The sequence below is a fragment of the Chenopodium album genome, chromosome 10, assembly GCF_948465745.1.
Source record: "Chenopodium album chromosome 10, dcCheAlbu1.1, whole genome shotgun sequence".
In the NCBI taxonomy this organism is placed as follows: Eukaryota; Viridiplantae; Streptophyta; class Magnoliopsida; order Caryophyllales; family Amaranthaceae; genus Chenopodium; species Chenopodium album.
The window spans coordinates 18,278,197-18,302,569 of NC_137843.1; the positions used below are offsets into that span (position 1 = coordinate 18,278,197).

Consider the following 24,373-nt stretch of genomic DNA (forward strand, 5'->3'; position numbering starts at 1 on the left):
CGATGTCTTACTGTGATTGTAGTGTACAGTTTTTGGAAATGTACAACTAAAAAATTTTGATAGCTTTTTCTCCTTGTGAAATGAACTCATTGGAAACTTGCAGTTAATGTTATTAGACCTTGTGAACGTTAACTGTTATTAATCCCTAACCTTTTTCAACTTCTTTACTTTAAGGCTCAGCTTATTTTGGTGAAAAATATATTCATGAAAATTTTATTTTCCTTAATTTCTCCAAAACTACAAAGTATTTTCCTTTTGTAAAGAAGGTATGATGCATTTTCTTATTACTTCTCTATATTTTCTCTAATTCTCTGTATCCTTCCACTTTCTTTTACTTTTGTTTTCCTTTTTCTCTATTAATATTTCTATAATCAAATAAAGGAAAACATATTTCACAATCACAAAGGAAAACATATTTCACAATCATATTTTCCAATGAAAATTATTTAGTAGAAAATGATTTTTATGAAAAATGTATGCAATAAAAACAAATAGAGTTTAAATATTACAGTATACTTGAGCTAATGATATATTTATCATAATTGTCAATTTTATTTTATTATTTTCATTTTAGCAACACTCAAAATTATTGCTCTAGGATTGTAAATTTTCTCAAGAAACTGGTAAATAGCCAATTAATGTCTTTAACCTTTAGATGAAGTCGTTGTCAAAATAAATAAATAAATAAATAAATTAAAAAAAAAAAATCCCTTTAGATGAAGTAAACCACCCACAAGGCCACAACATATGTATAAATAGCTTTCTGCTCATCATTTAACAATTCAATAGTACATAAAAAGGTACACTATATCTGAAGAAACCAATTATAGTTGAGTTTATTCTTAACTCCTATTTTATTAATAAAAATTTAGGTTTTGTGTATTTAGTTTTTGAGTTATCAATATATAATATTGTTGTAATATGCACTCAATGAAATGCTGTTTGATTTTGTTTATATTTTGATGTTTTTATAATGTTGTATGATGTGACGAAAATTTTAAGATTAGAGTTTATAGGAATGCAAAATTTGTTATTAATCAATGTGATTTGAGAATGTTAAAGTGTTTTAACAAGAATGCAGCACTTTCATGATACTGAAACAAAATCATGACGCATCTTATTCAACAAAGCCATCAAGCCTTTTGATACTAAAAGCGCGACAGGAAAATTATTAATGAATACAAGCTTCATGGCCATCTACTAAAAATGAAGGATCAAAATAGGAAGAAAATTCCATCCAAAATCTGACTTCTTAGATGGCGTAAGTTACAACGAGACAGACAAAATCCCATAGCTTAAGTAAACTTGGAGAATAGAGTCTCTAAGCAAAGTATATTTGCCTCAATTGGATCTAAGCTAGGCATGGGAGATTGGATCACTTTCTTCTAATTTTGACTTTGAGACTCCACATAAGCTTCCCCTGGGGCATTGGGATGGACTTTGGTAGGCGGAGAGGTATCTCATGCTCCCCCAGTGATGACAAAGGATTAGGCATATACAAATTTTCAGGTTCGACTTGAACAGAAAGTTGCCTTGCCACCTGGAAAATTTGTGTTATGTCAACTTTAGATAAATTGTCTCCTATTGTGTGCATGTAACAGTTCCAGATTGGCAGATTCAATACATTATTCAGTTATTAGTATCCAATTATCAATCAATTTCAATGCAACAAAGATGGAATTGCATCCAGATATGAGTGAAGTATTAAGAAAAGAGTGAAATCTTACCTCAGCAATAATCTCGTCTTTTGTCACAGGTTCACGCAACTCATTGTCAACCTCAAAATATCTTCTTAAAACCTACAAAAAAAAAAAAAAAAAAAAAAACTTCCAGAATAATCACAATCACTTCTATGTTCAAACCTTCACAAATGATAGACACATTACTATGCTGATTAGGGGGGGAAAAAACATGAAACAGCAAGCTTAAATTATGAAGACAAAACTCAACCCTTACTGCGCAAATTCTGTTGAGTCATGAATCATATTCTTAAAACCAGTATTAGATCCAAGGTGAGTTGGGATAAGATCAATGTATCTGTCTCTAACCCTTTTTCAACCAGGATCAGTACCGATTGGGATTTGGGAGAACCAAACCACCTATATCTCCCATTCTACCCCATACCCCTGGAACTTTCTCCTTCTTTCTCCAGTCAATTTGGAAGAGTTGGAATGCCTAGCATTCAATAAAGTCAACATCACCTTTGACTCTTAGTTCAAACCTTCTTATTGGGCTGCTACAGAATGATTCTTCACTGAAGAAAACCACCCTGTAGACATAAAGCCCAACCCATTGGCCCATCCATCTGGTTCTACCCTCAGCTAAACTTCATTACAGTAAATGTAGATGCTTCTTTTTGCTACTCATCTACTCCTCTGAATTCCTGGTCCAAGAGTTCATTCATAAGCTATATTGCAACTCCCCCATTGGAAGCGGAATTAAATAGAAATATAAAGGGTCTATGGATAGGAGACAGCCAATGGGACCAATGCATAATCTCGTCTGATTGTTCCGAGGCTGTCAAGGAAATATCAGATTCTAACTACAATAAAAGAAGGCTAACAATATCACAATTCGCAGAGTGCCTGGATCACCTACCAGGAACCAGGATTGAATTTCTGGATCTAATTCAGTAGCAGATAGCCTGGCAAAGCAAGCTAAGAGTACTGCAGATCAGTTGCTCTATCAAAATATTTTGCAAACCCCTCCCTGGGCCTGTAAAAACTTTCTAATTAAGGATACACTTGGTAGTTGGTACTCAAACAATCGACATTGTACTGTGTATGCAGGCTGCCATCCCTTTACAGGAGACTTTTGATGGTTCTTAGAACAAGCTAGTTTTTTCTTCTTTTTTTTCAGAAAAAGAAAAACTCAATTTTTTGTTTCATGTATGCAATTTCCTGCATATGAGGGTGTCGAGGTGAGCCAAGCCCGTGTCCTCAGGAAGATGTCCTACATGTTTTCTCCCACGCAAGGGAATCTTTCCTTTGTGTAAACTTCTCACCAACTTTGTGATGGTGGGTACCTCACTATTCCTAGTCAAAAAGGACCATAAATGAAAACATTTGGACTTCCATTCACTAGTGAACTTGTGCAACCATTCACTAGTGAACTTGCGCACATATTTCTGGACAGGTTGAATAAAACGTAATCCGACCCTGAAATCATCGCCAATTCTCACCTTCTTTTACAAACTTCACTTGTAGCACCCACATTTTACATCAATGAAACTTAAAAAAAGGTATTACCCAGAGAGGGGTAAAACTTCAATGACATTCTGGTTTAGTGATTTACCATCAAACATTTATTCGAACTATATCTGGGAAATAAGGCCAACTACAGTTTCAGACTACAGAGTCAAAGTTCAAGGGTAGAGAAGTTTATTGCAGAGCAGCTTAGAGCTCATGATTAAACCTCTTCACTGCTGCAGATTTAATGGCAATTAAGCTACTGAACATAGTCAGTGAAACATTAACCAAGATGTAATCCTTCTAAAACTCAGTCAAAGCTCCACTGACATCAAGGATAGTAAGGAAATCCTCCAGTCCGACCAAAGAGCAAAGACTGCATGTAAACAAGGGTAGTGCTAGTGATAATATATGCTATCAGGAAGAGTTGCCAACTCTAATCAACTTTGGGGAAAAAGATGCAGCCAAAAACAACGATATTTCAAATGACAAACTATCATCGTCAAATTCCTCACAGGAACAAAAGACCCCTCCAAAAGACCCAAAAATTTCGAGAAACATATAAAAATGGTAAGAGTCATTATCACATTATCCTATATTTGGTAAATAGTCAGTACAACAGCAGCAGGCTGGCAAGAAGAGTGTTAATGGACAGTTATAAGGGGGAAAAAATTGCTAAATTGGCACTCCTCAACGAAATTTTGGCTGCATCACTATATCATACATGGAAATCAAGGAATATTTAAAGTTCAAATGATCAAAGGAACTTCCAATGATTACCAAAAAAAAAAAAAAAAAATAAAATAAAATAAAATAAAAAAAAGGATGGTTAAACAGGTAAATTGCAGATGCAATGGTATGGAGAAGATGAAGAGGCTTGTACAAGAGTTTAGTTGGTACCATAATTTTCTTCATAAGAATCATGACCGTATCAGCATTACACAGGGAAGGCTGAGTTTCCCTACCTAGATGGTACAATTTACTTCTTCTATTGATGCATTCAGGTTATGGTGTTTTCTCCTGTGAATTCCAAACCTTAAGCCTGCTGGGGTCCCAGAAATAACGGTTGTCATAATAAACAACCAAGGCCTGCTGCCCCAGCCTACCTAATCCAGCCAAAGTGTGATGTGTGCCAAAATCAGAGACCGGTGATGCTCATTTGCAGGCCCATTTAACCCCGGTGATGCATGCATTAACCCAAACAAGGTTAGGTTTCATACTACTATCAACTCCATGAACACATTTCACCATGAGTCAGGAGACTCAGGACCCCTTCCAAAGTAAAGTCTCCCAAAAAGGTTTCCTCACCAACCTGAATTCAATTATACACGTTCCTCTTTTCATATCCTGAATGCTATGAATATGTACTTCTGGTTAACTGAATATTTCAAGTATACTTTCCTACCTTGTACATGAACATGACACAATTTGATCAAAATATGAGGTAAACTTGATTTCGATCAAATTCTAATGTCCAAGCACAATTTAAATGCTAATAGACATCTAGTGTGATTTCAGAACTTGGTTAATTAGGGTTTAGCACAAGATATTGCTTCCTTAACTTAATTTCATAAGGTGCTGAAGACAAAATTGAAGTCAGGTGCCATAACAATTCCCTCCAAATGAATTTTGTAGTGTTATACTCATCATTGTTTTTGCTGAAGTAGAATATGACGACAAATTCAGTGTTTTTTGTTTCATGCATGCATTTTCTTTAAATAACTTAAAGAAGGAAAAATAAAACTGTTGAGTGGAAAAAAATAAATGCCATCACTCAAGCTCAGCGAAACACAACATAGTGAAATGTGGAGAATATGCCCCTTTAATAAAATTACATATACAAAACACTAACCACTGTTCCATTATCCAGCCGTTTTGCTGCAGCAATGTACTCTTTCATCAGATCCTGCTTACTTTCTTTCACCACCTTAACTTCTTCTTCTTCTAGAGGTTGGTAAATCTGATTTTCACAGGAATTGTTTCGCAAAATTAGACTGATAAAATAATTGGGAATCCAACTTTACATAGAGTTCATTTTAGCAGAGCACAACCATCAGTGCAAATAACTACGGAGTATTAAACAAATAATACATTGAAGTTAGCAAATTACCTTCCTCTGCTCCTTAACCAGATAGGCAAACTTGTCAATGTTTGGCACTGCAAGTAGCTTAGGCATAAGATAATTGCGGAAGTAACCGGGAGCAACCTTCACCGTCTCACCAGCTTTACCGAGCTTATCCATGTTCTGCATAATTTAAGTTAATTATAAACAAAACATCAACCATTGCAGCTAAACATAACATAAACAAACACATCTCTTGTAGGGTTCTCGACAAACCGTTGTAAGAATAACTTCCAATTTCCTATATCGGACTCCTTGACCTGTGAAAAACAAGGAAGGGAGATAACCATCTGATCTCTTAACGCCAGCATCTTGGCCAATTCGACGCAATATATTTCTCCCACATTGATAATATGCCATCTGAACCCAGTTCTACTCTCACCTTCATTTTCAGAAAGAACAACAATCAGAACAATTTGTAATTTCCCCAACTCTGAACACATTCAATTTCCTCAGAATAAAACCATAAATGGGTTTACTCCAGTTTGAAAATTTACCCGAATTTCATGAATAATATTTTTTTACACATACAATCCTCAGAATAAAACCATAAATGGGTTTACTCCAAGTTCGAAAATTTACCCGAATTTCATGAATAATATTATTTACATATACAATCCTCATAATAAAACCATACATGGGTTTACTCCAAGTTTGAAAATTTACCCGAAGTTCATAAATTAATATTATTCACACATACAAAATTGCCAATTAAGCTCAAGACCCACATAAAAACAATCAAAAAATGATCCTAATTCCAAACAATTCTTAAATTTCACCATTAATTAATCAAATTTAGGTATACACACAGGCTATATTACTGGGACAAATATCAAATTAAGCTCATTATTTCTTCTTTAGCAACAAAATCGAGTTTAGTAATTATAAACAATAGTTCAATAATCGGGTTTAGAAGAACCCTAAATTGAGTATACTGAGAAGTAAATTGACGACAATGCCTAGATTGTGAAGTTGATATTCGATGATTGCAAAAAGAAACCAACAACTTACCTCGGAAGCTGCTTCAATGGAAGATAGAAGTATCAGAAGGCGCCTAAATGGAGGATGTGGAGTGCGCTTCAATGGGAAAATGAGAGAGTGAAGAGGACAGAGTTATGTTTCTGGTAGGTTAGCTTAATTTCTTTTTAAATTTTTTTTAACTTAATTTATTAAACAAATAAACTGAACTAGTATTCGTGATCCCGGCATTGCCCTGATATGTTATCTTTAATATTTTAAGGAAAAATTGTCTGGAATAATCTCACCTCTGGGGTGTTTGTCTAAAATAATCACACATTTGGGTTGTTTTTAAGGAAAAATTGACAAGAATAATCTCAACTTTGCTCGATTCGCGCAAAATAATCTCAACTTTTAATTATTTTTTAATAATCCGAACTTAAATGTGAATTTGCTTTCAATGGTCCCAGGTGACCAATAAACTGTTGAATAGGTTATTTTTTAAAAAAAAAAGTTTAATACACACGTGTCATTACATGACAGATAGAAAATAAGTTTAATTTTTATTTTAATTTATATTATTGATTTCATTGTTTAATTAATTAACTTTATAGCTCACCCTACTCCTCTCTACCGCGGTGGCCATTCCACTGGTTGTTTAAGGTAAGCTTCCTGTTGGATTTTCTAGGTAGTTTTGAGTTGAATTTTAGGTTTTGGGGGCCGACGAATATGGGACGAGGGTCGTTCCAAGGAGGGAGGGTCGTTTATGTGATGGATCGGGGAAGGGGAAATGGGAGGAGGGTGCTAGGGCGACACGTCGGGGTGGGGGAATTTGGGGACTAGGGGTTTTTCTTTTGAAGGGGAAAGGGGTAAGGTGGCCGAGCTTCACCGACGGGGAAGGATAGTTTGCGCCGACGAGATCTTCTAGTCGAGGCGTGGGCCAGGTGCCGGCAGCCGAGATGGAGGTCAGGAGGTGGTGGCAGCGCTAGGTCTTTTTTTTTAATTTTTTAAAAATTCTTATAAAGTTTTTTTAATTAATTAATTAATTTTTTTACTTTTTAGTTATTTAAATTGTTTAATTTTTTTTCAATTAATTTTGTTTATTGTTTTTTACCATTTACGTCCTTACACATGTCAAGTGACTTGTTATAAGAAGTTTTATAACCAATTGAGACCCTTAGAAGCAAATTCATATTAAAGTTCGGATTATTAAAAAAAAAATCAAAAGTTGGGATTATTTTGAGTGAATCGAGCAAAGTTGGGATTATCCCTGTCAATTTTTCCTATTTTTAAATAGTCCGACATTTATACCAAATCTGCTCAAAATGGTCTGAACGGGTCATGTAACCTGTAATAACAAGATACCTGACACGTGGAGGCTTGTGATTGGTCAAAAAATAAAAATAAAGTAAAATTAAATTTTTAAAAAAAGTTAAATTTTTTAAAAGAAAAAAAAAACCACCCACTACCCACCTGCCCAAGCCACCGTCACAGCCGCCTGAGCCGGATCCCCTACCACGCCGCTCTGACCACCCAACCCCTAACCACATAGCCGCGACAGCGCTGGATCCCCCTCCCCTAAACCACCAACCCCTCTCTCACGAAAACCTAGGCAATTTTTAGGAAAGCCCAAGCAAAGCTCCGCAAGCCATAAAACCATCCCACACCCTCAAAAATCCCTCATCCTTCCCGATCCCAACCCTCTCCCCTTCCCCGGTCCCTTTTTCGGCTACCTCCCCTTCCCCATGCCCTAATTTTGGCCCCTATCCCCTTCAAACACCTCAATTTTGGCCTTTCTCCCCTTCCCATACCTTGATTTTAGTAATGGTTAATTGGTTATGGTGGTTTAGTGGCGATGGAAGAGGGTAGGAGATGGTCAACTAACGGCACCGGGGAGCTGGCGTATGGTCACTGTAAGGATGGCTGTTGTGGGCGGTGGTAGGGGTGGAGAGATGGCTGGGATTGCGTTGACCTGGGGTGTTGTATCAGCATTGTAATATTTTCAAATTTGGGAGTAGCCTATTTAATAGGCATTTTTCATGTTTTTCAAAGTGAATGAGATTACAGTAGCTTACTTATAATTTTTACTATCATTTTATGCACGCTTATTCTAACTTTTTTTTATCATGCCATAAAAAGTCATCATGAAAATAATTACATGAATTGAAAAGTATGCGAGTATACAAAGTAAAGTGTAATTTCTACATTAAAAAAAAAATACAAAGTTTGTAAAGGTGAGAATAATACTTGAGTGTACAAAGTTATATTTAACAATCTTGTCTGTTTTAAAGGCATCTTCATCAGTTAGTAAACCAACAATAATAACAAGAATTCCGACTGTAGATAGACTATTGACATGAGAAGTGGTTGATCAAGCGCGCTGTAGAGCCTGCAGCTCATTTGTTTTCAAAAAGCTCTCAATAAAGCAATTTGAGGAACCATAATTATCTATTAGAGTTTGTCATTAACTCCAATTGAACCTTAACAAAGCAACATGAGATTCACAAGTAAGCACAAGGTCTGAACTATTATTAGAGTTTGTCATTAACTCCAATTGAACCATAACACAACGAAATAGTAATGTTGAATAATTCAAAAGAAAAGAAATATTTCATATGACGGAAATAAATAAATGATAATTACCTCATCATTACTTGTTGCAGTGGAGATGAATCACATTCTACGACTCCAAGTCATCGCCGACTTTAATTTCATTAAGCAACTTTTCAGTTTAGTCACTCATAGAATTTTAAGTTTTGAATTCAAATCAACCATGTCACTTAAACTACAGTGACATTTCTCTAGAGCTAAATAAATGAAGAATTTATCGTTTTCTTACTACAGATACCCTGCAAGTTCATAATAATTTCGCAAGAACTGTTTTACAGCTACATGGCGAAGAGTTTTATAGAATAGTGAGCAAAAATGGAGGAGATAGACTAAAAGTGAGAAAGAAATATTAGGACGGAGTCTAATCAATTCTCCACATTCTAATTTAGAATATTAGATCACAGATCTTGCACACTAATTGTTCCTTTGTTTATGAATTTAATTCAAATACAACTTGATATATTCAACAAAGCATTATCTGAAAATTAGATAATGCTATAATCAATATATAAGTGCTATGTGATTCAATCAACATGAAACAAATTATGTTTAAATTATTTATAATTTAACAAATTAAGTATCTATATAAAATTGGGTTTTATTAGTTGACTTTTCTTCTTCTCATTTGAATAGGTATATTATCACGTTAGTTTAAAACTCAATTAATATTGCATTATAATTTATCCAAACTTGTCTTTTTTTTTTTAAAAAAAATATTCAAATATAATTGAGGATTAAAAGACAAAAGTAAATTACCTATTTTAATGGAGAATTATATTCAGAATTACTCTATATCAAAAGGATAAAGCGTTGAGACATGCGTAACCTTAACCATTATTCTTTTAGACCAAAAACATAGCACCAAGCCCACTCTAAGCCACAAGAAGTAACTAATTGCTAACCTCAACCCAAACATTTCAGTCTCTTTCTCCCTCTCCTGTGAGATTTGAGAGAACTCACGAGTTAGAATGTTAATCTCGTGAGATTTAAGAGTTTCTCGCGAGATCAAGATCGATAACTCACGAGTTTGTTCTTTTGGGCGATTATTCTGTTCTTCGAATTAGGTTATTTATTTTTTTATTTTTTGTATATGAAGTTAAAAACACCTTCAATTTGATGATTAGAAAAGTTGAAACTAATAGTGTACGAAGTTGGAACTACTCCCTTCGTCCTTTTATTTTAAAAGCTATTTGAGTTCTTTACGAGAATTAAGAAAGTTTATTGGGAATACAAATATGTATGTGGGGTTAGATAGAGATAGATAGAAAGAAAAAGTAGTTGAAAATTATATTGAATATATGGATAAAGAAAATGTTGGGAATTCATGTCAAAAGTATAAAATATAAAAAGAAAAAGGATGACAAATCATCGAAAAGATGGTAATATTGTCAAAAAGTACAATCTATAAAGAGAAATAAACTTGTAATTTTAGTTTATCTAAAAAAGAATAGAAACTTTTAATAGAAGGACGTATGAATTATTTTTTTTTCTTGTTTACTTTTTTTTTTTTTTTATTATTTTTTATTTTTTTTACGGTTTTCTCACCATATAGCCCTAAGTTTTAACATTATTCACCATATATTCACGGAAAATTTTAAATTCACCATATACCATTCAGTTCTCATATAAAACCTCACAATGCCGTTTTTGCTAACAGACGTTAGGTTATCGTTTAATGTATTTTACTAATTCACCATATACCCATTACTTGAAAAGTTATTTCACCATATATCCAAAAATTATAATGGCTAATTTTGCTCTGCAACTAGACTAGTCTTTTCTTTAGCGGCTTCATTTCTTGCTTCTACATGCTCTCATCTGCATGATTGAGTTTATCCATGCCTTCCCTGCTTTGAAATTCATAACCTAATCCAACATTTTGCTTACCATTTCCCTTACACCATTTGAAATTTTCACATGCATCACATTCATATTACAACCTTTGACGACTTTTTGTCGAGTCAGAGCTCCTTATTGCGAATTTCCTCTCTCATGAACATGCTTTGTTTGGCACTCTTATGTATGCTAATTCATAAGATGACGATGATGATTTCGAGTGTGTGGACATGTTTGCAAAGGAATTAGAAGTATGAAATGATGGTTAAATAATCCCTCAAGGAATGTGTTTTTATACATAATCTAATCATTACAAATCTCAACAACTACTTTTTTTTAAAAAAAAAAAAATTAATTAGCTGTTATAATTTTTGGGTATATGATGAAATAACTTTTCAAATAATGGGTATATGGTGAATTAGTAAAGTACCCTAAACGGCAGCCAACATCCGTTAGCAAAAAGGGCATTGTGAGGTATTGTACGATAACTGAAAGGTATATGGTGAATTTGAAAATTTTCGTTGGTATATGGTGAATAATGTTAAAACTTAGGGGTATATGGTGAAAAAACCGTTTTTTAATAACCCACTACCTTTTACCATCTCTATATCACAAATATGCTTAGGGGAATGATAAAGGAGATTGGGGAACCTTCTCACAATGCTTTTGTGCTTAGAAGAATTATCATATGTGTTAACAATTTCATTATATTGCTCTTGAACTTCTAAAAAAACATATAACTTTCTATATATATATAAAAAAAAAACTATAAGCTTGTTATAAAACTAAACATCTTGCTATGAAACTAAACATGAACAAAGCATATGACACAATCTGAGGGCTTCTTGAAAGCGACGCTTAGAAATTTATAAAATTGAATAGAAGTTATCACTAATGGGACAGATTTTAACATTTGTTATCTTAGTGATGTTGTATTATGTTCTTGATAATAGTCAGGTGACCCATACCTTAAGCCTAGCTGCAGACTACGTTAAGGCGACTCTCTCTCTCTCACCATATCTATTCATCTTATACATGGAAGGACTTATCAAGGCTGATGAGACTTTTAGAAGATAAAGACCTTCTTAAAGGATTTAAAATAGTTAAATACGCCAACTATTAAGCCACATGATATCTGCGAATCGGAAGACTCCAATTTTCCATCAATGGGAATGTTGTCTGTTATAGGTTAATTTGTACGTACAACCAAATCACTACATACACACAAGAACGGTCAACCTTGAAGTTCACGATCTTTCTATTGAGGGAAGTTGGAGATTATTCCTCTACTAAGAAATATTTCCTGCTTTCAAGGAACTACCATCAGAATATCAAGAAAAGTATTGCTTGGTTCCTACAATCAAGGAATTATGATTTTGCTGTTTAAGGAAGCGGTTGAATAAACCAAGGAATAGCCGCTTGAAATATCTCACAACAACAATACTATAATAAAGAGTCTATAAGGGAACATCCAGAACAAATTACTCCCATGAAGGACCATTCCATCCCTCACTCATAAAACCCGCGATAAAATTACATATTGCTTCTCTCGAGCAAAACTGCAAAAATCTACTTTCTTCCATTCACTTCTTCCATGAAACACCCATGATAAGCTTTATCCACTAAGTAGTTCTTTGCTATTGGGAGTATAGTGTAACCTTTATGATACCCCATTTCATACTCAAGTAATCATTATCATACCTCCACAGTATATCCACTATTATAATTCATACTAGGTTAAAATCCCATGCAATGCATGGTTGTTAAATAAAATTTTGACAATAATATTACAATATATAAAGTATGTAAAAGATATTCAAAGATATTTCATTTGGCTATATATGAAATATGATTGTCAAATTGGAAAGAAAATATCATAAGGTATAAATAGTTTACTTAAAGATTTTGCAAAAAAAAAAAAAAAAACAAATAAATAAAATAAATAAATAAATAAATAAAAGCGAAAAAGGCGGGAAATTTTTCACAAGGTTACGACAAAAGTCATGAAAGGATTTGCTTTTAGTACAGGTTAATAGATAGATAATCAAATCTACTATAGTTAAATGGAAAATTTGTCCAAAACAATACCACCTTTCACTCATCTTCCAATAATGGAACCACCTTTATTTTATTTCAAAATAGAACCACCTTTATTTTATTTCAAAATAGAAACACCTTTCAGCCCACTTTTCTATAAATGGAACAGGTTACGGGTAACCGGCTAATAAGTGAGCTTGTAGGTGAAAGTCAAGGCTTAACTTCCATTCCCCCCTAAGGAAGCCAAAGGGGCATTAATTACTCCCAACTACTTCCCTTTTCCCTCTTCAATTTCATTTCCCTCCCTTTCACACTCTCTCTCCTCTTTCATTTCCCTCCTCTGTATACTCCGCCATTAGAGTATACCCAATGGATGACCCAAAATTCTTGGTCATGGATTATTTATATAAATTCTTCTCTTTCCACTCATCCATGACCAAGTCACATTACCAACCATGACCAAAGACTCTCAATGGTTGCCCAAAATAAATTTGGTCATGATTTTCTCTCTCCTACTTTTACCATACCCCACCATATATTCTCTCTCTTTTATCCCACCATATAATTTAAAATTGTTGTTAAAAAAATAATAATTCCTATAATTGTTACACATAATTAAAATTTAAAATGCTTAATGATAAATATAATTATACACTAATTATAATCAATGATGTATTATTGAAGCGCAAATTTAAAAAACATGGACACTTAATTTAAAACCTCATTAAGTAATAATAATACACGATAGTACTTTAAAGCATGTTGTGAATATGCTTGACACTCATAGGAAATGAGAATTGACGTAATACGATTAAGGACAAATAAAGTAGGGAGCCGCCAACAAGTTTTTAAGGAACTTGTAAACCGTTCACGGATCACAAAAGGCAACCACGAACAAGGGACAACGATAGGAAACAACGATTGACCCGTGAAGGTTACACCCCATTCATAATCCATGAGATTACTAATTCCATATGGTTCGGAACCATGAAAGAAGGATCGGGGATGATGGTACGAAGTGAGTCATGGAGTCACATTCGCCCGTATTGGCCTCTACTCGATTCTTATAGTGAAAAGTGATTCCTGCGATCTCAAAGGCATACAAACAAAAATTCAATTTGCTCCAAACTATTATTAAGCTAAATTGGTTGAATATTAATGCAACATATAATTCTAAAATATTGTGATCACTTGATTTAATAACAAGATTAAAAAGGAACCTAAACCGGTTGTCCAAATTATCTTATTAGGCGTGATTTTCATTTACATATTCCCTTTAAACATGCAATATGGTGATCATAAAAAATAATAAAAATCAACATTAATATTGGAAGCAACTTAACAATAACAACGTTAGTCAAATCGAATAATAAATTAACCTAATCATGATACTAGCAATATTAAAATAAAATAAGTAATTAAATTAATTAATTACTCACATTCCGCGCGTTCCTTTAAATTGCTACATCATGAATAAATTGTTAGTAACTTCAATAAAAAATATAAATCAAATGAAAATTAAATTAAATAAATGTAGATTTGAATTGGTCCAAACCCTCAGTTATTTGTACCTTTCACACCTTGGTTTAGGGACGGAACCTCGGGTTAAGTATGGACTCCTTGGAGTGCTTAAGGGAAGAATGGTGTAATTAGGAATATAGGTTTAAGGCTTAGAATAGGAGAGAGAGAGAAGAGAATGATTTTTGGTGTAAAAGAGAGAAAGAGAGAAGGATTTGATGCCCCAAACTGCAGAAAGGAGGGGGGTATTTATAGGGAAAATGAGTAGAGGGAACACACGGAACCCTAAAAAGATAAAAACCCTAAAAAATAACACCGCGACACGGCAGAGAACACCGCGACTTGGTGCCAGGCACCGTCAGACGGGGGAAAATCCCGTGACGCGGGGAAAATTGGAGTGTCGCGGGACATATTTGACCTACGGGAACTGAAAACGCGTGAAGGGTTTATGCGGAAAAGACACGAGAAAATTATGTGACACGACACACGTACCGTAACACGGCAGTGTCCATCGTGGCACGTTATAGTACACCGTGCCACGGTAAAAAAAAAGTGCGTGGAAATTACACGGAACAGCCCCGTGTCACTGACTGGGCACCGTGAGACGGGAAATTGTACCGTGACGCGGTGCAAAATCCGTGGCACGGCAATATTCCCATGACACGGTGGATTAAAAACATGGAAAAACGCACCGTGACACGTTGTAAATTACCGTGTCACGGCACAAGGCACCGTGCCACGTCATCAGGCGCCGTGACACGGTGCTTTTACACAGTGCGCGGTAATTCCAGTTTTTTACCCGTTTTTAAAATCATCATAACTTTTGATCTATAACTCAAAATAAGGCATATAATATATCATTGGAAAGCTTATCAAGTATAATTTCCAAACAAATTAGAATCAGGTAAAAAGAATTTCTATATTTTATGATATGGCCGTTTTAGTGGAAGGGTGTCGGTTTTGGGCCGAGTTTAGTGTTTTGCTCATATCTTTTTCGTTATAGCTCGGAATTGGGCTTATGATATATGGTTGGAAATCTTATTTCAAGGCCTATCCAAACAAATAATAATTGGATCAAAATTATAAGAACAAAAAAATCAGTTTCTCTCGATTTTGCGACGTGGACACGAAAAGTGGATAACAAGTTATGGTTTAGGGAAATGAGCTAGGAAATGGATTGGTTTATGAAATGCATTGGATAGAACATGGATTCAAGGACTCCAAAGATTAAATACTCAACCCGACCAATAATGGCGGTGAAAGGTGTTCATTATCGGGTTTGGTTTTGGGGAGACATTTTTAGGTGTCTATAGAAGCCCCCACTTTGACTGAGTTTGTAGAAACGTCAGTTTCGAAAACGATAGTCAAAGTAGTCGATAGGGATGGAGAATTATTTAAGACGTTCTGCGATCCTAAATCACTCTGTATACGCCGATACATGTAGAAAAGTGTTAGTTCCGCAGATAAAAGAGTAAAGGGTTAGAATGCTTATCTGACACCAGTGTATCGGTGACAAATGTGTTTGGTAGATTCCTATGCTTGAAGGAATCCACTGGATGGCGTTTTGTTGAAATACTTTCTATGCCTGAGGAAAGTCGACTGATGAGTTTGGTAGCTTTCTAAGCCTGGAGAAACCTACAGGATGATACTTTCCATGCTTGAGGAAAGTCGACATATGAATTTGGTGTTTTTCTATGCTTGAAGAACCCCACCGATAATACTTTCCATGCTTGAGGAAAGCCGACAAAGGAATTTGGCGGTTTTCTATGCTTGAAGAAACCCACCGATAATACTTTCCATGCTTGAGGAAAGTCGACGGATGATTTGGGCAGCTTTCTGTGCTTGAAGAAATCCACCGGATGACACTTTCCATGCTTGAGGAAAGTCGACAGATGATTTTGGCAGGTTTCTATGCTTGAAGAAATCCACCGGATAATACTTTCCATGCTTGAGAAAAGTCGACAGATGATGAGATTGCAAGTCTCTGTGTATCGATAACCTTGCGTCGTGAATCGTCTTCGCTTGGGAGATAATGAGAATGGTTCGCTTGTCCCCGAACGTGGGTTGTAGATGGTTCGCTTGTCCCCGAACGTGGGCTATAGATGGTCCGCTTGTCCCCGGACATGGGTTGTAGATGGTTCGCTTGTCCTCGAACATGGGATGTAAATGGTCCGCTTATCCCCGGACGTGGGCTGTAATTGAGACCTGCAAAATAAAATTTGCCAAGGGACTCGTATAGACTATGATTAACTTGACTAACTGACTTGACCAAGTTTGACTTGACACGACATGACATGTATATAACTTGTGGTTGTGTGTGTATATGGTGTGTGTGCAGACACAAGCAACAGAAAATTTTCCGTCATTTTTGTCTTGAGACGAGTGGAAGGTACCGACTTTCTCTCGAAAAATAAAGACGTGAAAAATGAAGTTTTGTTTTCGAACTTCCCTCGATAAAAAAAAAATTTGAAAAAGTTTTTGAATTTCCCCAAAAGAAAAGACATGAAAAAGGGAAGAAGTTTTGAACTTCCTCGTTGAGCAAGACAAAAATGAATCGCATGAGTTAAATTGCTTGTCTTGAAAATAATGTATGCATGATGCATGTTCTTAGGCCAGGAGGCTAAGGAAAATTATATCATGTGACACGATAGATGAATGAACTTAGGTCATGGAGCTAAGCGTCATATATGGTGTAAAGAAGCGATCTTGAACGTTACTTAGGTCTGGAAGCTAAGCACGTATATAGATGAAGTGATTGATGAGTGTTGCATAATGAATGTTGCTTAAGTCAAGGAGCTAAGCACGATATACTTTGTATGATTAAAAATCATTGATATATAAATGTTGCTCAGCACATTATGCGATGCGTGAAACAATGAACATTGCTCAGGTCAGGAAGCTAAGCAAGTATACAATGTTTCTTGTCCTGAAAGACGATGAAACATGCACAGTGTTGAAACAAGATTCCATGATAAAGGGTTCTTAAAGGGAAGGATGATATGGATATGGATGTGTGAGTGAAGTGTGTGAATGTGATACTAAGGCTGGCTGTAAAGGTTATGGTGATGGAAATAGATGTGAGAAGAGTCGAAATGGTGACTCTTTAGGCTAGGTAGGCTAAATGATGTGGGTTCAAGCCCCCAAGTCTAGCTCTATATGGATAGGGTCATAGGGGTAAGCATTGGATATTCTTCAATTCGATCATGCACATGAATGTGAATGTGGCCGCACCTCGATGTGAGGTTGCCTACGTATCCGTTAAGAATCAGGTCGAACGTAGCTCTAACTGAACTTTGCACAAGTGTATGTACACCTCAAAGAGGTCTTTCAAGGGTTGTAATGGTTAAGCTGATGGTTTAAAGAAGAAAAGGGTACAAGGCCTAAGACCCGAGAGAATCTCCAAGATGTGTAATTGTGAATTTGAAAATTTTGAATTTTGCAAGTTTATTTTCATTTTTTTTTAAAATTTTTTTTAATTTTTTTTTTATTTTATTCTTTTGAATCAATGTAGGCAATCTCAGATCATGCACTCCATCACTCACTTAGCATTCATGTTTCTCAGGCACGGTACCAAGCCCTCGATAAGAGACGCAATTCGAGACGTGTTCGTATCAAAGACATTGGAACACTTGCCTTTAGACATTGTTTTATTGTTGCTTTGCTGCCATTTTTTTTTTACTTGCTTTTTGAATGTTATACAATTACACATCTTCCAATCCCAGGGTTAAGTGAATGTGGGTTGAAGAAATGAAGGCCAAACGTTAGACGAGGCTTAAAGTTGTTGATGAAGAAATGGAATATGATTGAACGGTTAACAAGGAATGACAGGGTTGCAAAGGTGACTCAAGTCATTGGTGTACCTTGTGTTTAATTCGGTAATTGATTTTGATTTTTTTAATTATTTTTTATTTTTTATTTTTTATTTTTTTTATGAATGAATGAAAAATGCTATAAAGGAAATTTGCTCATTTTATTAATGGAAAAGGTGAACGAAACACATGAAACATATAAAAATTCGAAATGGAAAACCTATGCTAGACATGAGTGGGGGAATGGAGATGGATGATAAAGAGAAAAAAAAAGAAATCATGAAATCTTGTACGAAGGATTTGCTGTGCGCCTTGTGTTCATTACTTCTTGCCGCCTGGAGGGACAGGAAGTTTGTTTGCATCCACCAAGTCTTGAATGACGTCCTTCAAATTCCAACATTGCTTCGTAGTGTGGCCCCTTCCTTGATGGTACTTGCAATGAGCATTGGGATTCCATTTGACGCTCCTTTCTTCAGGTTTTGGCTCTGGAAATGGCCCAATAGGTGTGATTAAGCCTTGACCGTAAAGGCGATCAAAGGCCGCATCATAAGTCATTCCTAAAGGAGTGTAAATTCTTTTCTTCTTGGGCAATGGAGCATCAAGAGCTAACACTTCATTGAGATCAACTTGGCTTATATTGTTGGTAGTATTTTCATGCTTAGAAGACGAAGAAGAAGGATGGTCGTTCTTCTTGTTTTTCCAAGTGTTATTATTGTTACTACCAGCAGTCTTTATTAGCTCATCCTCGATATTGATGCCGATGTCGTATACAGCTTCAAAAGTGTTCAGTGGAAGAAATTTGAGATGTTCCCTATACTTGTGAGTCAGAATTTGAATAAAGAGGCGAACCATCTCTCTTTCTTTGGGAGGATCTACCAAGAGTGAAGCCGTTTCCCTCCACCTGTTCAGATAAGCGGTGAAGCCATCATTCTCTTTCTGTTTGAGAATGGAGAGTTCACGTTCAGAAGTTTTAGTTTGAATATTACACTTGTAACGATTCATGAAACTGTCGATGACATCTTGCCAAGTCGTAGTACGCTTGGCATCTAGGGAATAAAACCATTGTTGGAAAGCATGTTCTAAGGAGAGAGGGAACACCGTAGGGAAGAGTGTTACGTCCAATCCCTTAAGAGCCATGGTTGCAGAGAACGCCTTCAAATGGAATATTGGATTGTCAGTAGGTTTGAACTTTGGAATATCAGCAGTGGAGAACTTTTCAGGGAGCCTATCTTTCATATCTAAAGGAGTGGGAGGCTGTTCCACATAAGTGAAATCCTCAGAAATCTTACTCATTTTTTCCCTCAATTTGTCAAGGGTAGAAACAGTGACCTTGTTTTGTTCCATGGTATTAGCCCTAGTGGTAAGGGTTTCCATCATGGCAGACAGTGCCTCGATGGATTTGTTGATGTTCTCAATATCTTCCTTAGTGGCCATTGAAAGGTGATAATTAATGTGGAGATGGCGAAGTTCTCTTTGAACGCCTCTTGGATTTAAGAGATTGTTGCGGTAATGACTCAAACCATATTAATCTACCCTTGCTCCTTGACCAAGTATTGTGAAATAAAACAATTCACTTAATTGTTTGACTCATTGCTCAAGATAAGAAAGGAAGAGAAAAAATAAACATTTGAAAATAGGTGACAAAAACTCCACTCATTTTTTTATTATGACGAAAAAAAAGGTGCATGAACCTAGTATACGATCATAAACGACCTGGTGCACGACTCGAGTCGGAACATAAAGAAAGTGTGTGGACTATACTTGACTCGGGAGTGATTAAGTGATGTTATAAGACTCGTGGTATGATCGTATGGCTAGACATCATGTGAACAGTAACCAAAATGATTGACACACGGACCAAAATTAGCACGAAAGACCAAAATAGGGGCTGACTGGACTTAAACTTGGGCACCGTGTCGCGGCGCAACTGTCGTGTCACAGCAAACCTGCACCGTGGCGCGATACAGGCCGCCGTGACACGGTACTGATTGCCGTGACACGGCGTTTTTTGCCGTGTCACGGTAATCAGTTCCAGTTTTTTTTTTTTCAATTTTAGAGTTTGTGCTAATTACGAAGTGAGTACGTCCATTGGCAATTATTAGTCATAAAATAATCCACCATAGACAAAGAAAGATCGTTAAGGTTAGGATGAAAACGACCAAATATACACACATAGGACACGTAGGCACAATGATGCAAAGAATAGTTCGCAACCTAAGGTCCAGTTCTATATTCCACTATGGTCAGGTTTTATTTGGTGTCAAAAGGGTACCATGGTTAAGAGTTTGGACGCGTTAGCAAGGCAACCTCCCTTGAGGGTGTATGCCAACAAGCGGCTCCGCGAGTTTGAACTCGACTCTATGGTTTGGGTGGATTTAATAACTCGGATGAACCCTTATTGCCAGGAGCGTTTTTGGGTTGATAGAGCTTAAATCCCCTGGGGCTAAGACGTATGTAGAACACACACGTTTTTTCAGAAAAACCGAAGGAAGTTGACTGTGAGAAGAGAAAATAAGCCACTGGACTGATTTAAGGACTGCCGTGACATGGCAAAGTGCACCGTGTCACGGTGCTGCTTATCGTGTGACGGTGTACGGCAACGTGACACGGTAGTATCTGCCGTGGCGCGACAGTTAGAAAATCTGACTGGTGCCCTGTTTTCCTTCGTTCGCAATCAAGTTATTCAATTTTTCCTACGGGACAGACCTAAATGCGACGTTAAAACGTCTATGCTTATGCAAAAATGCCAACTTAATCACAGGAATATTTTTCAAGAATCTTTCAAGTCTCATCCACTCATCTTAATTAAATACCGATCACTCAAATCGATAAATAACCAAGAATCCTCCCCAGTGGAGTCGCCAAATTGTAGGCGTCGCTCGAAGTGCGCCTACTTTAAAGAATGTTGTGAATATGCTTGACACTCATAGGAAGTGGAAATTGACGTAATACGATTAAGGACAAATAAAGTAGGGAGCCGCCAACAAGTTTTTAAGGAACTTATAAACCGTTCACGGATCACAAAAGGCAACCACGAATAAGGGACAACGATAGGCAACAACGATTGACCCGTGAAGGTTACACCCCATTCATAATCCATGAGATTACTAACTCCATATGGTTCGGAGGGGATTATGGTACGAAGTGAGTCATGGAGTCACATTCGCCCGTATTGGCCTCTACTCGATTCTTATAGTGAAAAGTGATTCCTGCGATCTCAAAGGCATACAAACAAAAATTCAATTTGCTCCAAACTATTATTAAGCTAAATTGGTTGAATATTAATGCAACATATAATTCTAAAATATTGTGATCACTTGATTTAATAACAAGATTAAAAAGGAACCTAAACCGGTTGTCCAAATTATCTTATTAGGCGTGATTTTCAATTATATATTCCCTTTAAACATGCAATATGGTGATCATAAAAAATAATAAAAATCAACATTAATATTGGAAGCAACTTAACAATAATAGCGTTAGTCAAATCGAATAATAAATTAACCTAATCATGATACTAGCAATATTAAAATAAAATAAGTAATTAAATTAATTAATTACTCACATTCCGCGTGTTCCTTTAAATTGCTACATCATGAATAAATTGTTAGTAACTTCAATAAAAAATATAAATCAAATGAAAATTAAATAAAATAAATGTAGATTTGAATTGGTCCAAACCCTCAGTTATTTGTACCTTTCACGCCTTGGTTTAAGGACAGAACCTCGGGTTAAGTATGGACTTCTTGGAGTGCTTAAGGGAAGAATGGTATAATTAGGAATATAGGTTTAAGGCTTAGAATAGGAGAGAGAGAGAGAAGAGAATGATTTTTGGTGTAAAAGAGAGAAAGAGAGAAGGATTTGATGTCCCGAACTGCAGAAAGGAGGGGGGTATTTATAGGGAAAATGAGTAAAGGGAACACACGGAACCCTAAAAAGATAAAAACCCTAAAAAATAACACCGCGACACGGCAGAGAACACCGCGACACGGTGCCAGGCACCGTCAGACGGGGGAAAATCCCGTGACGCGGGGAAAATTAGAGTGACGCGGGACATATTTGATCTACGGGAAGTGAAAACGCGTGAAGGGTTTATGCAAAAAAGACACGAGAAAATTCTGTGACACGGCACACGTACCGTGACACGGCAGTGTCCATCGTGGCACGGTATAGTACACCGTGCCACGGTAAAAAAAGTGCGCGGAAATTACACGGAACAGCCCCGTGTCACTGACTGGGCACCGTGAGACGGGAAATTGTACCGTGACGCGGTGCAAAATCCCATGACGCGGCAATATTCCCGTGACACGGTGGATTAAAAACATGGGAAAACGCACCGTGACACTTTGTAAATTACCGTGTCACGGCACCAGGCACCGTGCCACGTCATCAGGCGCCGTGACACGATGCTTTTACACCGTGCGCAGCAATTCCAGTGTTTTACCCGTTTTTAAAATCATCATGACTTTTGATCTGTAACTCGGAATAAGGCATATAATATATCATTGGAAATCTTATCAAGTCTACTTTCAAAACCAATTAGAATCAGGTAAAAATAATTTTTAGATTTTAAGATATGGATGTTTTAGTGGAAGGGTGTCGGGTTTGGGCCGAGTTTAGTGTTTTGCTCATATCTTTTTCGTTATAGTTCGGAATTGGGCTTATGATATATGGTTGGAAATATTATTTCAAGGCCTATCCAGCCAAATAATAATTGGATCAAAATTATAAGACCAAAAAAATCAGTTTCTCTCGGTTTTGCGATGTGGACACGAAATGTGGATAACAAGTGTTATGGTTTAGGGAAATGAGCTAGGAAATGGATTGGTTTATGAAATTTATTGGATAGAAAATGGATTCAAGCACTCCAAATATTAAATACTCAACCCGACCAATAATGGCGGTGAAAGGTGTTCATCATCGGGTTTGGTTTTGGGGAGACATTTTTAGGTGTCTACAGAACCAGAATACTAGAGGTTTTGTGAAGGGAATGAGTTTGAGGATGATGAATAGGATGAGGATCATGTGGTAGATGTTAAGATAAAGACTAAGCAGTCTAGTGATTTCAGTCTAGATGACATAGATCTGGAAGTTGAGGATGATGAATAGGTTGAGGAGCTTGAGGGGACTGATTTTATTGACCCTGAGTCTGATAACAGTGATGCTGAGGTCATTGAAGCTAGAGATAGAGTGAAAAATTGAAACTCAAAGATAATTGAAGTAGCTTTTGCAGTTGTAAAAAGAAGCTAGTCAGGGGAAGCTTGGTGAGAAGCCAGTAGAGAAGCAAGGTGGTGTAACAAGTGATTATGAGGAGAGTGATAAAGATATACATACACCAACTGCTAGTGAGGATGAATTAGAGGGAGTTAATAGGGCTCAAAAGGGAGAGTTAATTAGGGGAGACATTGACTTCACAAAGTTCAGCTGGAAAGTGGGTCAAAGGTTTGCAAACATATATGAGTTTAAGGAGGTTGTTAGCAAGTATGCTGTCATGCAAGGAAGAGACCTAAGGTATGTAATTAGCAACAAAGACAAGCAAAAATTGGGAATTAAGTGTCTTGGTAAATGCCCTTTCTATCTTTATTGTTATGTGCACTCAAGGGATGCAACTTGGTTGATGAAGAGAGTTGTAGATTGTCATACATGCCACAGAAACATGAACAAGAACAGACAACTTAAGAGCACTTGGGTGGCTAAGCAACTTCTTGAGTTGTTCAAAGCAAGGCCACATTGGCTAGCAAAGGAGATAGTAGAAACAATTAGAATAGGTTACAAGGTAATTGTCACCCCAAATTTTGCATACAAATTCAAATACCATGCTCATAGGATGTTGCACGGATCAATGAAAGAGCATTACATGAAACTTGAGAGGTACATTAAGGCAATACAGCTGGCAAGCCCAGAAACTGCAGTTGAGTTGGTGGTTGATCCACATCCTAACTCATCCAACCTAGTTTTTAAGAGGATATTCACTTGTTTTGATGGAGTAAAAGAGAGTTGGAAAACAGGCTGCAGAAGAGTGATTTGTGTAGATGCTTAACATATGAATTTATATTAATATTTCATTTTTGGGTACAATCTCTGTATAAAAGTTTATAATAAAATAAACTAAGTCCTCTAATTCTATTCCGCAGCTTAACGATGACACATGTGTGACACCTGTAGGTTAACGTTTGATGACGTCGACTTGAGTTTGAACATAGGGTAAAATGATGTCAACATGTATTCAAGGGTTTTGTTTTAATACACCTAAACGAGGGCTTATGAAGCTTAATCCCATTCAAATGTGTTTGAGT

At 36.3% G+C, this 24,373-nt stretch overlaps 1 protein-coding gene across 1 annotated transcript; it reads right to left on the minus strand.

Moving 5' to 3' along the window:
- Positions 1-1,092: 1,092 nt before the first annotated feature.
- LOC145562322 (uncharacterized) lies at positions 1,093-6,460 on the minus strand. Its single transcript, XM_081622554.1, has 6 exons — positions 6,322-6,460; positions 5,527-5,692; positions 5,299-5,433; positions 5,041-5,148; positions 1,728-1,799; positions 1,093-1,540 (listed from the first exon to the last, which is right to left on the minus strand). Exons 2-6 carry the CDS (start codon positions 5,668-5,670, stop codon positions 1,376-1,378), a joined length of 624 nt encoding a protein of 207 aa, XP_081478680.1. The 5' UTR covers positions 5,671-5,692; positions 6,322-6,460; the 3' UTR covers positions 1,093-1,375.
- Between the last annotated feature and the right edge of the window lie 17,913 nt (positions 6,461-24,373).

What these genes read in the sequence shown, in the direction of transcription:
- LOC145562322 (XM_081622554.1), bottom strand. Translation starts at nt 5,670, where the DNA reads ATGGCATATTATCAATGTGGGAGAAATATATTGCGTCGAATTGGCCAA. An exon ending in GGCTGGATAATGGAACAGTG is followed by an intron (nt 1,800 to 5,040) that starts GTTAGTGTTTTG and finishes TTTTTTTTGTAG; the next exon opens with GTTTTAAGAAGATATTTTGA. An exon ending in AAGACGAGATTATTGCTGAG is followed by an intron (nt 1,541 to 1,727) that starts GTAAGATTTCAC and finishes CAAATTTTCCAG; the next exon opens with GTGGCAAGGCAACTTTCTGT.